Source organism: Oryctolagus cuniculus, chromosome 13 (assembly GCF_051225735.1).
Source record: "Oryctolagus cuniculus isolate XC-2025 breed Fujian yellow rabbit chromosome 13, ASM5122573v1, whole genome shotgun sequence".
NCBI classification, from domain to species: domain Eukaryota; kingdom Metazoa; phylum Chordata; class Mammalia; order Lagomorpha; family Leporidae; genus Oryctolagus; species Oryctolagus cuniculus.
The window spans coordinates 21924324-21938837 of NC_142879.1; the positions used below are offsets into that span (position 1 = coordinate 21924324).

The following is a 14514-nucleotide window of genomic DNA, read 5'->3' on the forward strand; positions in this document are numbered from 1 at the left end:
GGTCTCCCATGGGGTGCAGGGCCCAAGCACCTGGGCCATCCTCCACTGCACTCCCTGGCCATAGCAGAGAGCTGGCCTGGAAGAGGGGCAACCGGGACAGAATCCGGCGCCCCAACCGGGACTAGAACCCGGTGTGCCGGCGCCGCAAGGTGGAGGATTAGCCTATTGAGCCACGGCGCCGGCTTTTTTTTTCTTGTTTATTTGACAGATAGAGTTAGACAGTGAGAGAGACAGAGAGAAAGGTCTTCCTTCCGTTGGTTCACCCCCCAAATGGCCACTATGGCCGGAACTACGCTGATCTGAAGCCAGGAGCCAGGTGCTTCTTCCTGGTCTCCCATGCCGGTGTAGGGGCCCAAGCATTTGGGCCATCCTCCACTGCCTTCCCGGGCCACAGCAGAGAGCTGGACTAGAAAAGGAACAACCGGAACTAGAACCCGGCGCCCATATGGGATTATGGAGGATTAACCAAGTGAGCTATGCGCCGGCCCCCTCTAAGTGTCTTTAAATGTGCATTTCACTCTGCCTCCTGTCACTTCCTTCTTCACTTGGCCGGCTCCCATCCACCCTTCATGTCAGGCCGGAAGACATTTTTTGGGGGAAGCCTGCCCTGACCTGGGGCCAGGTTACTTGCTTTGCTAAACCTCCCACTTCTTAGTACTGGAGACCATCACCATCATAATAAAATGGTGCAGCTAACTTTATCATGTCTGCTTCCTGCGAGGGCAGGATCAATGGCTGCCTTATTTTTGGCCTTTTCTTCAGCCTAAAGCGTCATGGGTAACCAAATAGACAAATATTTATCTCCTAAAAGTTCTGAATTGGGGCAAAGGTCAAGGAGAAGTCGGCCTGCCTTTGGTTTGATTTCGGTCTCGACTTCGAGGGACCCACATGTAAAGATTATGATGTAAGGGACCAGATGAATGATTTCATCTGGCACATCAGCCACAGTTCAGTGCTGGTAGAGGCCATGGCAGGGTCAGGCCGGGAAAGTGACAAGCCCCTCCTCTAAGTAATCCAGGAACTCTTCAAATGGGCGTGGGATCCTGGGTTGCATTCTGAGTAAGTGCCGAGCTCTGTTACAAAATGGCTCCGTGATCTTGCAAAACGGCTTTCCCCCCCCCCCTCTTTTTTTTTTTTTTTTTCAAACAATGTATGAAGGAAAGATCAGAGTAGTAATTTGAATGGTCATAGTTTAGATTCTTTTTTTTTTTGACAGGCAGAGTGGACAGTGAGGGAGAGAGAGACCGAGAGAAAGGTCTTCCTTTTCTGTTGGTTCACCCTCCAATGGCTGCTGTGGCCGGCGCACTGCGCTGATCTGAAGCCAGGAGCCAGGTGCTTCTCCTGGTCTCCCATGGGGTGCAGGGCCCAAGCACTTGGGCCATCCTCCACTGTACTCCTGGACCACAGCAGAGAGCTGGACTGGAAGAGGAGCAACCGGGACAGAATCCAGCGCCCAGACCCGGACTAGAACCCTGTGTGCCGGTGCTGCAGGTGGAGGATTAGCCTATTGAGCCGTGGCACCAGCCATAGTTTAGATTCTTATCATGCAAAACAATGATGGAGAATGAGGACCTCTGAACAAAGTTCAGTTTCGTCGTCAGATAAAGCTTTCGGCTCAGTTAATCTAGCTTCTATTTAATGGCGTGTGTAACCATTGCTCAAATAGCAGTGAACCATCTATGTTAGCAGGTTACTGGATTTATGCAATTCCAACTGGCTATAATTCATGTAGATTTCTTTACTGCGCCAAGCATTCCTGAGGCCAAATCACAAAATTGAAATCAGAGTTCAAAACAAAACAAAAACAATGGGTTTCTCTTTCCCTCCCAAAGAGAGGGCTGAGCCCCCTTCTCTTTCCACCCAGAAATGGGGCGGAGGGAGAGGAGGCCTTGGAAGGAAAGTCCCAGCGGTGCGCAAAGTATGCCCCGTTCTTTCTCATGGTCACAACACCTGTCTTTCCACCTGGTCCCATGTAAGCAATCCCTCCGACGTCTAGTGGAGGTGTTCTCAGGGAGTATTTACGCTGTGCTGGGAGCATCACACACATTTGTGCCCTATGAGGTTTTCTCGCCACAATTCCTTACCAGGAATAATGGTCCTCCGTGTCACAGAGGAGACTAGTGAGGTAGCAACGACCCATGGCCATGCAGCTGCAGGTGAGTGGAAAGCCCGGGGCTAGAGCTAAGGTGCTTCAGCCTCTGGAGGCTGGGCAAGGCCCCCCGGGCTGTGCAGAGAGAGCTGAGTTGTGCTTCTTCCCCCCGGACTCGGATCTCCCTGTGTCTTCTGCAGCCAGGGGGCCAGGGAGGCTCTGGAAGCTCTGTGCACCTTGGCTGCTCAAGGCTGCCGGGAGGGAGGAGCTGTGGGTGATACACAGGTGGCTGGGACGCTGTCTGGAAAGTTACCTGTGCAGACTGCAGACAGGGGTGGGTCCCCAGGAGGGCCGGTGGGAACGGGCTGGCTGGCGGAGGGAGTCAGAGGCTGGGGGCTTGAACAGAGCATCAGCTCATCCAACTGAGTTTCTCTGCAGCCTTCACCACGCTATTCGTGTCCAGCCTGACTATTGTAAGCTGTTTTGGAAAGTGGGCGTTCAGCCTAGCAGTAAAGATGCCCACGTCCTATCAGGGAGCACCTAGGTTTGCCTCCTGGTTTCAGTTCCGGATTCCACCTTCCTGCTAATGCAGATCCCTGGGTGGCAGCACAAGGAACTGCGCTCCTGGCACCCACGCAGGAGACCTGGTGTGAGTTTCTGGCTCTCCAGATGTTGCAAGCATTTGGGGAGTGAAAAAGCGAACAGGGGCCCCCTGTCTCTCAAATAAATCCCTACAAACTTGCAACGCATTACAAAATATTTTGGCTGTCTAGAATTTCTCGAGAGAAAGAACGGCATCAGCGTGAGGCAACTTGTCTTTCCACGAGCGGATTGGACTCCAGCCAGCCAGCCAGAGTGTCTTTCTTTCTTCCTTCCTTCCTTCCTTCCTTTCTTTCTTTTTCTTTCTTTCTTTCTTTCTTTCTTTCTTTCTTTCTTTCTTTCTTTCTTTCTTTCTTTCTTTCTTTCTTTCTTTCTTTCTTTCTTTCTTTCTTTCTTTCTTTCTTTCCCTCCCTCCCTCCCTCCCTTCCTTCCTTCCTTCCTTCCTTCCTTCCTTCCTTCCTTCCTTCCTTCCTTCCTTCCTTCGACAGGCAGAGTTAGACAGTGAGAGAGAGAGAGACAGAAAGGTCTTCCTTCCATTGGTTCACCCCCCAGGTGGCCGCTATGGCCGGTGCACTACATGGATCCGAAGCCAGGAGCCAGGTGCTTCCTCCTGGTCTCCCATGCGGGTGCAGGGCCCAAGCACTTGGGCCATCCTCCACTGCACTCCCTGGCCACAGCAGAGAGCTGGACTGGAAGAGGAGCAACCGGGACAGAATCCGGAGCCCCGACAGGGACTAGAACCCACGGTGCCGGCGCCACAAGCAGAGGATTATCCTAGTGAGCCATGGCGCCGGCCTGGAAGTGCTTTTCAATGAGTCTGTGCAGACGTAGCGGGGAGGCGATGGGAAATGGGCGATTTTCATTAGACTTTTTCATATTTTGGAAGTTGTCACGAGACAGCCGCAAGTGCCTTCCCTCTAGTAACCCCAGGCTGGAAGCCGTTTTCAGACCCGCTGCCTTATTTTATCAATGCGAAAACGGAGTCCCAGGCAGGCTCAGTAAGATCTCCAAGGCATCCAGTGAGCTAGCGCCTAAGAAGATCGCAGACCTCACAAGTCACCTGGTACCCACAGGCCCCTCAGAGACTGAGAGCTCTCTGGCTTACTCTGGAGCCAGCTCTGCAGGTTGTGAAACTGCCAAGATCCTCCCGCTATTTTAGGTCCTGGGTTTATATCCTTATGACCCAGCTCCTACTTCCTGGGAGGGTCACATCTGCTTTCCCCCAAGGGGTCCCCATGAGACCCACCCTGGCAGGTGTTCTGAGTGGGGAGCCTGGCGTCTCTTCCTGAGCCTTCTCTTTTCTTCCTCTCCAGTCTTAGCCTCTTCCTTCTGGATTGTGCCTCACTTCCAGGGGGAAAAACCTGTTTGCTGTCTCTCTGTGCATGGCTCTACATCATTGTCACAAATGCCAGGAGCTTCCCTCCTTGGTCCCACACCCCTCACCTTAGAGATCCGCCTTCTCCCTGTCATACACTAGGCTGGGAGGGGCAGAGCAGGCCTGGGAGGAGAGGGGGTGGTTTCTCTTCTCAGAGAACAAAGGTTCCTTGCCATCTCCTCCCCACGAATTCCCAGCCACACCTCATTCTGTGCTCTTTCCAGAATGCGTGTATAGCTCATACCTGAGAATGCCTTTGGCCGGTATCCCTGGTCCCATCAGACACCACCATAGCCTGGAGGAGGTAAACAGAAACTCATTGTATGCTGGTTCTGCAGGCTGGGAAGTGTGAGCTCCAGGCAGGCCAGGCAGGTTTCCCACTGAGTCTTCTTCCTTCGGCCATATGGAGGTGGGTTGCTCATCTGGCCTCTTCTTTGAGTGCATTTAAGGGGTGAAGAGGAGAGAGTAAGCTCTCTTCTCCTAAGGGTGCTGGGTCCATCACAAGGCCTCTGCCCTCACGACCTTGTCAAACCCTGATCTCCCACTGAGGGGCCCTCTTTGAGATATCATCACTTTGAGAGTTAGGCTTTCAGTATTGACAGCTGGGGTGGGGGACACAAACAGGCTGTAGGACCTGGGAAGAATCTTTAAATTTTATTTTCTTCTTATTTATTATTTGTTTATATGAGAGAGAGAGAGAGAGAGAGAGAGAGAGAATAAGAGCTCCCATCTGCTGGTTCACTCCCTAGATACTCACATGGCCAGGGACGGCAGAGGTGGACGCCTGGAGCCAGGATCCTAGTCCAGGAGTCTCACGTGGGAGGCAGGAACTCCATTACCTGAGCCATCACCACTGCCTCCCAGGGGCTGCACTGGCAGGAGAGCAGAGTCACCAGACTGACATGGGAATCAAACCCAGCTGCTCCAATGTGTTATGTGGACATCTTAACTACTGGGCTAAGTGTTACCGGAGAATGGCAGGGTTCTTGTCTTCGCGCAAGAAAGATTTCAGGCGTAAGACAGAGAGTAGTGGGAGGTAAAATAGCAAGGTTTATTAGGGAAGGGACATCCTTAAGGATGGATGGGCACCTCTCCAGACAGAGCCTGAGGGAGAGTGCCCAGTCGCTCGGACTGGGGGGGGGGCAAGGTTACATGGTTGAGTGGAGAGATTACACCTGGGCAGGCCAGCGGGCGGCTCAGCGGAGAGGCAGAGGGCTGAGCGCGCAGTCCGGTTGAGGCCGGGGGGGGAGGGTTTAAGGAGATAGGTTTTTGTCTTCACATCTCCTCCTGAAACAAAGGATTTTATGGATGTAGATATTAAGAAGCTTCTATCTGAGTTTTCCCCTGAAGGTATCAGACAGGAGGAAGCCTAGCTGGTGCCATCCTGGGTTCAGAGGAAGGGTGAGCAGGACCCCCTGGAGAATGGGGATCCAGAGCAGGGTATTTGAAATGCAGATACTGGGCTCATCTGGAAGGTTATCAGGCAGAAGGGGCGGGGACCCCCACCTGGCAGGTTATCGGGTAGGAGAGGGCAGGGCAGGATGCGAACACTGGGCTGCCCCTGAAACTTTTATTGGGATGACTTTGAGATGCAGATACATATGCTGGACATAGATGTCTTTTCTTTTCTTTTTCTTCTTCTTCTTCTTCTTCTTCTTCTTCTTTTTTTTTTTTTTTTAGATGTTTTTTCTTTAGGCCTTTATGTCACACACACATAAGCTCATATTTGACTTCCTACCTAACAGAATCTGGTTTCCCTTCCCTTGAACGTGGGCTGTACTGGCCTGCTTCTAACAAGTAGAAGTGATGGTCCTCCAAGGTACACTCACTTCCTCCTTATTCTCTCTTGGATCATTGGCTCCAGGGAGGATGGCGGCCATGTTGGGAGGATGCTCAAGGAGCCGTGTGGAGAGGCTCAGGTGGCAAGGACCCACGGCCCAATTGTCGTGTGAGTGAGCCCTCTGAGGCATGAGTCCGGTGCCCCACTGAAGCCTTCAACTGCCTGCAGCCTCCTTAGAGATCTTGAGCCAGAAGTCCTCGTTTTCAGCCTCAGGCTATGACCTACTGAAATGGTGAGATAGTAAATGTTTCTTGGTGTGAGTGGCTAAGTTTGGGGTGCAGCAATGGCTAACTAATACAAAGGAAAAGTCGTCTTACGCAGTCATCAACTTTCCATTCTCTATGGCTGGTTCAACTTATCAACATTTCTCCTGTTTCTGAATGACCAACAGATCAAAAGAAGAAGAGAAATGAAAAATGTCTTTGGACAAATGAAAACGGACACACAGCAGACTGAAAACAGTATCTCAAATTTTAATGAGTCATAAAAATGGCATTAGAAAAGAATAATGGGTGTGGGTGTGTGTGGCAGTGGGCTAAGCCGTTGCTTGGGGTGCCTGCATCCCATATCGGAGTGCCTGGGGGGAATCCTGCCTTGGCTTCCAATCCAGCTTCTTGCTAATGCACATCCAGGGAGGCAGAGATGACGGTCCAAGAACTTCAGTCCATGCTACCCGTACGGGAGACCCGGATGGAGTTCTCCTGGCTTCTACATGGCCCAGCTCCAGTTTTTACAGGTATTTGAGGAGTGAACCAGTGGATGGAAGATTCTCTTGCTCTGCCTTTCAAATAAACAAAAATAAATAAATAAATTCTGAAAAAAAGGGGGAATGATACAGTCACTGCATATGATATATAAGTTATCATAATCCTTGAGATCATGAACTCTCATTTAATAGCTATATTACTAAAGATAAACTACATAACTTTTCTGGGCCTCATTTTCATTATATGATACATGGAGCTATCAATAGTTCATACTTCATAGCTTTACATAACATATGAACTAATATAGAGCAAGTACTTAGCAAAGTATTTGACAAACAACTTTAGTCCATGTTTGTATTATTACTAGCATAAATAGCACGTGTACTGAAACACGGATATGCATAAAGAGATGACTGGGAGGACACACCGAGCCTATGTATTCCCCAGGGTTAATGGATGATCAATTCATGGATTAATAGAGTCATCCAAAAAGCTTGAACTTCAAATGTGACTGATAGCAAGTTGTTATTGAACCCTAATAAAGCAAATATAATACTGAATAAAAGTCACACTTCTTAGCTTACAGAAATATAGGAATAATAATCACTTTACAGAAAATAGCAATAATAAGGCCACAATAGGATTCTTCAAAAAGTTCATGGGAAATGAGTATAATGAAAAAAGCTGTGTATGGATTTTAATTCTTTACACTAAAATAAACTTATTTTTAAATTCCATTTTCCATGAACTTTTTGAAATACTCCTATGAGGTATGACAGATACGTATATCGCTAGTGCCCAATCAGTTGTAGCTGTTGCTGACACCTTATTGGCTCTACAGCTTGTCCAGGTGATGCCAATCTCATCGCCTCCTGCCTGGCAGGGAGCCCCGCCTTCCCGAACCTTCTCACAGGCCAAGGCACTACTCATGACTTCTTTAGCTCAGCATAGGCAGCTTCAGGCCTCTCTCCTCGCCTCCCACCAGTCTCCATTCTTAACCTTTCATCTCAGAATTTCAGCTTTGATGCGTCCCACTTCCTTCCTATGGTTACTTTAACCGAAGTGAGTCAGGTCTTACCGAAAAAGTGACCACAATCAGTCAGCTCCCAGCCTCCCCTGGGCTAGGGCTGCCTGGGCAGGACGTAAGGGGAGCATTTACTCAGCCCACTCTTTCCCCTTCTCTCCCCTAAGTCACGGGGCCTCGAGTAGGGCTTCCCCAGCCGCCATGCCCCTCCCAACAGACCGCAGCCTGAAGCCAACCTCACTCTCGTCTGATAGCTCAGGGCGGGGACAGAAAGAGTGGCGGTCTGGTCCCTGGTATCCCAGCCAGCGGACTAATTCGCTTGTATTCTGCTCTGTCGGGTCCAGCCCTGCTCTCTTGCCCCTGACTGAAGCTCAGAGAGGATTTGGTAGGAGTGTTAAGTTGGGATCACTGAAAAGAACCAGCCGTACGTGCCAAGACAACGGTTGGCGTTGTCTTCACACCCACATGCCCCGGGCGAGCCAGCGTCACCCCCTGGAGCCCTGGAGCTTCAGCAAGTACAAAAACACTAGAAAACTCCCCCTGCCCGACTCTCTGACTGTGGTACGTACAGAAGCTCCCCCTTAGCCTTGTCAGTCAGCTCAGTCTTTAGGGACTCAGGGAGAAATCCTTAAAGAATTGAGCGATGAGAAGACCTGGGTGGTCTTTGCTCTTGGCTCTGGAAGTGAGAAGAGCTTTTCCTGTGCACGCAGGTTGGAGCCCCTCTGTCTCCTGGTCAGGGGAGCTGGCTGCCTGTCTTTGGACTGCAAAATTCCGCCACCCATTCTGAGTCAGATAAGAGGCAACAGACACCATTACATGACTTGGATGAGCTCCATTTGTTTATTTAAAAGTAAAATCTGCTGAGAAGACAGACAAACAATATAACATTCCCAGAGGAATTGAATCACTTTTAGTTAAAACTGAGTTCTATTAGAACCAACTTGAGGGTGTTATAAATAAGGGGTTGAAGATCGAGGTCAGGAGCCTCCCTCTGAGCTGCCGGAAGGGTCACCACCCAAGGGGCTTCCGGGTCTCTCTTCCTAAGAGGCTAGGAGTCTCTGGAACACTCGGAGAGCCCAGGTCCGGGCTCCAGAGGGTAAGAGGGAGCTCGGCTTAGGAGTTAGAAAGTGTGGTCAGGCACAGAAGGAATGGAAGCCTCAGTCGGCTCCCCAAGGCACATTTTTCCCTTTCACATAAATTATAATTTCTCCTAAGACACTCAAATCCCACAGGGCATCACCCCATGGGAACAGCTTAAATGCAGGTGAAAATAATAAATACTGAAAAAATTATAATAGTGGGCTTCTTTCTAAAGAGTTCACAGAGAAGCTCGGTAAATAAATAGGATCGGGAGCTGAGGTATCAGAGGTAATAAATATTGAGAGGTACAACAGCTTTCCAAGGTGCTGGGTCAGCTGACCCAGGGTGTGCAGGTCCCTAACTGATGTCCTAGACTCTAGCCGAGTTGCCATCCTGGGGCTTTTAGCTTTTTATCTTCATTGTCATGTAGGTTTCTATGTAGTTGATGAAGATGTCAAACTCACTCATGGCTTTGTAGACGCCTTCCTCTTGCAGCTGTGGGGGAAGGTGAGAGTCACTTTGTTAAAACCTCTTCTAAGCATCTTCACTCCGAGGGGCATGGCCCTGGGTGGAGGGGAAGGTCAGAGCCTGGGAACCCAAGCCCAGCTGTGTTGGGGGAGGCTGTGCACTGGCCTGCATCTCCTCCCAGCCAGCAGCACTGCTGGCAGGTGGCAAGAGGCACAGTCGCCTGGCAAAGCAGAGCTTTGGCGTGGTGCCTGTTCAACAGTTTTAAAGGTCACGCATCCGCACGCTGCCTGCTTATGCAGCATTTGATGCAAAGATATTAGAGGAAGCGTTTTGAAGACAAGACAGAAAGGAGGAGGGAAGGGGCCCGTTGAAAATCTGTGCTCTCTCACCCATGGACGGAGCAGGCCCTGCCCTGCTGCCCTGGCTTACTGTCAGGGGGCCCATGCCCCCTGAGGATGGCACCAGCCCAGAGTCTGTCCCCAGGCCACCACGGGAACACAGGACACAGCCTCTGGGAAGCAGGGCTGAAGCAGCAAGGGGCTGCTGGAGGGGTGGAGCCCCTTGAGGGCTGGAAGTTGACATTCTCAGCACCCCAGCAAGTGTGACAGACAGATGGAAAGCGACTCAAGGCCCCTCCAGGCAAGGGGATGTTCTGCTCCCTGCCCGCTCTGAGTTTGGGGAGTCCAGGCTGAGCCCCACATCTACTTGGATGTGCACAGTCACGTGTCAGCTTTCTGCACGTGTGGGTTCAGCCCCGAGTCTCAACGAGGTACTTTCTGTACTTTCTGTTTCCTTTGTCACTCTCCCCAGCTGCTGGCTGGCTCCCGGGGTTCAGACTGCCTGGTCGGCCCGCCCTGCAGGCCTGCCAAGGCGGGGAGCAGTCATTTAGAAACCCCCAAAGACACTTCACAGAAAACAAATGCTCCCTGCTGCCTGAGGCAGTGACACTGCCAGGTTCCCACACTGCCTGGGGCCGGCGACTCCCTGCAGCCCGGGGCATCACCTGCCCAGGCTCACCTTGCTGAAGGCGCTCTTCACCTGCTCCACTGCCTTGCTCTTGTTTTCACAGGGGAGAAATCGGTGCTGGGGGAGAAAAGATTAAGTGTTAATGACCTTGGCTGTCAGCCCCTGGCGGACCCTGGCTGGCCAGATGTACCCTGAGAAGAGCCCACTGTCAAAGCTCCCGGGGACAACAGGGCTGAGTCCCTGGAGTGGAGCTGTTGCCGTAGGAGGGGCTCAGGTGTTTGCCAGGCTGGGGTAGGACCCAGGGCTGGGCTCCTCCTGCAGAGCCCTCCCAGAGTCTGCTGGGCTGCAGAGGGGGCACAGTGGAGTCGGGCCCTTTCCTGACTCTCAGTCTCAGCCGCCAAGGACTGCTTGTAGGCGCTCAGGAATTGGAGACACAGTCACACCTGGGGACCTGGGGCACCGAGCCCTTCACCTAGCTCTCCGTCCGTCCTGTCTAGCATCAGTGAGAGACCGAAGGAGACTGTCTGGGGTGAGGGTACCATTTCAGTGGGAGAAATAAGTTATCTGGAAGAATTACTCCTGATGCCAGCCTGGGGACACCGGTTGCCCTGGCCCTTCTGGAACACCAGGGAAATCCTGCCAGCCAGTCTGCCCCACTTGGAGCTTGGCTTGCAGGGTCCAAGAATAAGAGGTGAGCTGGGAGTCTCAGCTCCCCGTCCAAGGCGTGGGTCCAACAGTACCCCAGGAGCCCCGACTGAAGCTCCAAGCCACTTTCGGGAGGAGAGAGGGGAGTAGTTAATAAGCCACAAATGACTCACAAATAACAGGAAAGCTGCTTGCATATCTTCACATGTAAATGCCCAGCAGCTGCCCCCACCCCCTCTGGGAGAGAAATGAGCAAGAGCTCATACCCCAGGCTTGCCTTGCACCCTTCCAACTCACAGCCAGCCTGCCTGCCTGCCTGTGCCCGTGCGCCCCGGGGCGGCAGGAGGCGGCCGCCTGGGGAGAAGCGTCTGCTACTCACACATTGCCTCAGCCTCAGCCTGAGGGTCTTCAGGTTTTCCCCCAGGGAGTTCACGTGCTCCCTGATGGCTGGACTGTGGTTCTCAGCTTGCGGCATCACGTCCTTCAGGTAAAACTGGATCATCTCCGACAAGGCTTGGCATCCCAGGTAACCCTACGGGCAGCAGCCAAGGCGGTAGGTGAGCGGGAGGAAGGGCTGACGCGACGCTACCCCTTGAGAACACAGCTTTGTCCCTGGGGCCTAGTCCTTTGTAACCCTCCGGCTGAGTGCTGAGTTAAGATCTTTGACTTCTCCTTTTGCGAGCGAAGGAAGCAAACCCCGCTCCCCCGCAGCGCCTCCCTTCCCTTAATCATGCTGCACCCTCCTCCCCACCCCCACCCCCGCCTCTCACCTTAAGGTCCTCCAGCAGGGACTCGGTTAACAACATGCTGTTCAGCTGATCCTTCGATTGCTGCAAGGAGAGCCAAAGGAGAGTGAACCCGAGGTTTAGAAAGAGACCGGACATGCGTGCCTGGCTGATGCCCTTTTGTGTTGCAGGCGTTTTGATTGTTAATCAAGGTAGCTAGCTCCGAAATAGAGAGTTTTAAAAATCAGGAATCCATAGTGCTGGAGCCATTCGTTAAATCAGGTCCTCTCCCTTGGAAATCAAGTGAGATATATATATATATATATATATATATATATATATATACACACACATATACATATATATATATATATATATAATTTTTTCCCTCCAAAGCTTTGCCTCTGTCCCCATCTGCTTCCTGCAGCAGAGCCACCTGAGGCTCTGGAGGGCCACCTATGTCAGCCCCTAGTGCCCTGAGTCCCTCTCAGGTCCTGCTGCTTCTGTTCCTTCTCCGCTCTGTGGACACCCAGCTCCAACCCTGAAAGGTCTCTGGCAGCAGGAAGCCCCCCCAGCTAACATGGATTTCCTCCCCGAATGCTGCTCCCCATGCCATCAGTCCCTCAGGTCGGGAACCTTGGGAGGAGAGGCAATGATGTTCTCCCTGGAGAACAACTCCACCTCCAATCACAGCCTCGATTTCTCCCAGTCAACACAGAACTGGACTCCAGCAGAATCCTAGAAAAAGTTCTGAGCATAGAAGAGATGGTCCATTCACCATGTAGGCTCAGCTTTTCATGCACATTTGTGGCATCACCTGGACTTATCTGAACTCCCTGAACCCACGGCTTGACCTAGGACTGTCTGAAGAATTCAAGTTTGAGGGGACTGGGTGCTGGAGGAGGAGAAAGAGGGGAGATGGTTCTTCTTCTGGCCCCTGCAGAAAGCCTAGTTCAGGCAGCCCCAGGAAGAGACAAAGGACAGGAGGGCATCATACTCACAAAGAAAGTCTTCACCCTGCCAAAGGCAGCACGGAGCTCGCGGAGCATGTGGGGCAGGCCGCCTGGAAAGTGAATGCAGCTGTTCTCAGCAGGGGTGTCCTGGCCTCGGCTGGCCCCTGTCCCACCCAGGAAGACCAGGCAACATAGCAGAGCTGAGCTGAGCATGGTGGAACTCTGCCTGCTTCTACGAGTCCGCCTTGTGGTTTGCTTTTGCAAGAGCAAGCCCCTGATGTGTGGACCTTCACACCCTTGTCCCCCTTTATATTTGTGAGGCTCCTCACTCACAGTGTCACAGTCACAGATTTCCTGGCAAAGGTTCTGATTAGAGCTCCTCCCTCCTCTAGATCTCTCCAAGTTTGCATTGGTTGAACTTAAAGTTTTCAATTTTTGCATTGTAAGCAAAAGGACTGGTTGAAGTTGAACTTCTGCATTACAGCTATTTTTAGGATTGGCTACCTCTCTCTCTTTTTTTAAAGTAATTTTCAGCGTCTCATTTGAAACAGTTGATTTCCTGGGGAGAACAGCTGTGGGTTCCACTAGCATGTTCCTAGGTCACAGTGACGTGCGTAAGTTGCCTGTTCAAGACGCTGGCATTGAGAAATAATCGGGTTCCCCCCACCCAACCTGGGTTGACTATTCCAGATTTCTCCTTGCTGACTTGACAAGTCACCTTAGCCCCCTGGGCCTCAGTTTTCCCAAGTGAAGATCAAATGTTCAAAGAGCTTGGTTTCCTAAGGGACAGGTGAGGTCAGGGGTGGCTCTAGCTCCTTCCGTAGCTCTGGCTCTTCTGAGATTCTAGAGCCCCTGTTTCCACCTCATCAGGTGTCCCAGTACTTGGGGAAGTTCTAAGAGTATTCCACACTTCCTGACTACTGATCCCATGCCAGCCGGGGCCTTTAGTGTGGACCTTAGTCCATTTGATGGTGAGTGAACCAAGGCTGTTACGTAATCTGCACAAGTGTCCGTGGGTGCAATGTGCCCCCTGTGCAGGAAGGAAGGTGTAGTTAAGCATTCCCTAGGCGTCCTTTATGGTTGTAACTGTCTTTGGCTGGAGGCTCAAGCTTGAAAGGTAGGGAGGAAGAAGCAGAGGTGACCAGGAAAATGAGTCAGGATTCCATGGAGGCTGGGCAGCTGACCTCTTCTCCCCCACCTTGCCTATCTTTGCCCCTTCCCAAAGAAGCCTTGGTAGTCAGGACTTGTTCAGATCCCGGGAAAGTCTCTGGGGTTCTTTGCTGGGACCTTGACTGCTTCTTTCCATAGGGCCTTTGGCCCTACCCAGTTCAGACAGTCAGTGGGAAGAGTGCTGGCCTGGGGCAGGGGCCTAGGTCTGTTGCTGTATGCCCACGGCAGGTCACTTGTCCTCGCTGTATCTTCCACCTGTCACAGAGGGGCGCAAGTTGCTGCCCTGCTGCTTTGGGCTTAAGTAGCGAGTGGCCCTCCCCTTCCTGACCAGCGCTGGGACATCTCCTGTGGCTCCAGGTTCTGAGACTGCTGGGTTGGAGAGGCTGCCACGCCAGAGGAAAGGGGCAGACCCCGGGCCCAGCCAGTGTGGGTGAGGGGGAGGGAGGGAGGACGAGAGAGCCCAGGGCCACCTTGTGGATATACCTACCCTGGTGACCTGTGCGTTGGGACCCAGGGACCCCTCCCAACCCTTCGGGGAGTGTCAATGCAGAAACCAAAGAGTTGTGAAGGAAGAGAGACCCTTTTAGAAACTGGAATGGCGCTAACTCGGGAATTGCTGTTCTTGCCAGACTTACTGGAATGAGGAGCAGTGAGTCCTGGGCTTCCTGTCCCTTCCCTCTTGGCTCTGGGTTTTTTGAGCTGTGTCTGCTTCAGCCCACAGGGCAGGCCCTGGCCCCTGTCTGGGCTGGGTGTTGCAGGTGCACACGCAGCACGGCAGACCGGCACAGGCCAGAGGGGTTGAACGCCAGTGAGGCTGTGAGCTCCTCCCTGACCCAGGCAGCACAGAGCCCTCCTACTTTTGTTTCTTCACT

At 52.1% G+C, this 14514-nt stretch overlaps 1 protein-coding gene and 1 long non-coding RNA gene across 5 annotated transcripts in view; one reads left to right on the forward strand and one right to left on the reverse strand.

Moving 5' to 3' along the window:
* Positions 1-6356: 6356 nt before the first annotated feature.
* IL10 (interleukin 10) lies at positions 6357-12953 on the reverse strand. 4 transcript variants are annotated; one of them, XM_089311211.1, is made up of 6 exons: positions 12521-12953; positions 11565-11624; positions 11061-11326; positions 10201-10266; positions 9180-9210; positions 6357-6685 (listed from the first exon to the last, which is right to left on the reverse strand). In XM_089311211.1, the coding sequence occupies exons 1-4, from the start codon at positions 12911-12913 to the stop codon at positions 10218-10220; spliced, it is 768 nt and encodes a 255-aa protein (XP_089167337.1). In that variant the 5' UTR covers positions 12914-12953; the 3' UTR covers positions 6357-6685; positions 9180-9210; positions 10201-10217.
* Positions 11184-14514, forward strand: part of LOC127483528 (uncharacterized) — a 37501-nt gene continuing 34170 nt past the window's right edge. The window contains exon 1 of the long non-coding RNA XR_016219587.1: positions 11184-11320. This is a non-coding gene — a long non-coding RNA (uncharacterized LOC127483528). The remainder of the gene's footprint in view (positions 11321-14514) is intronic.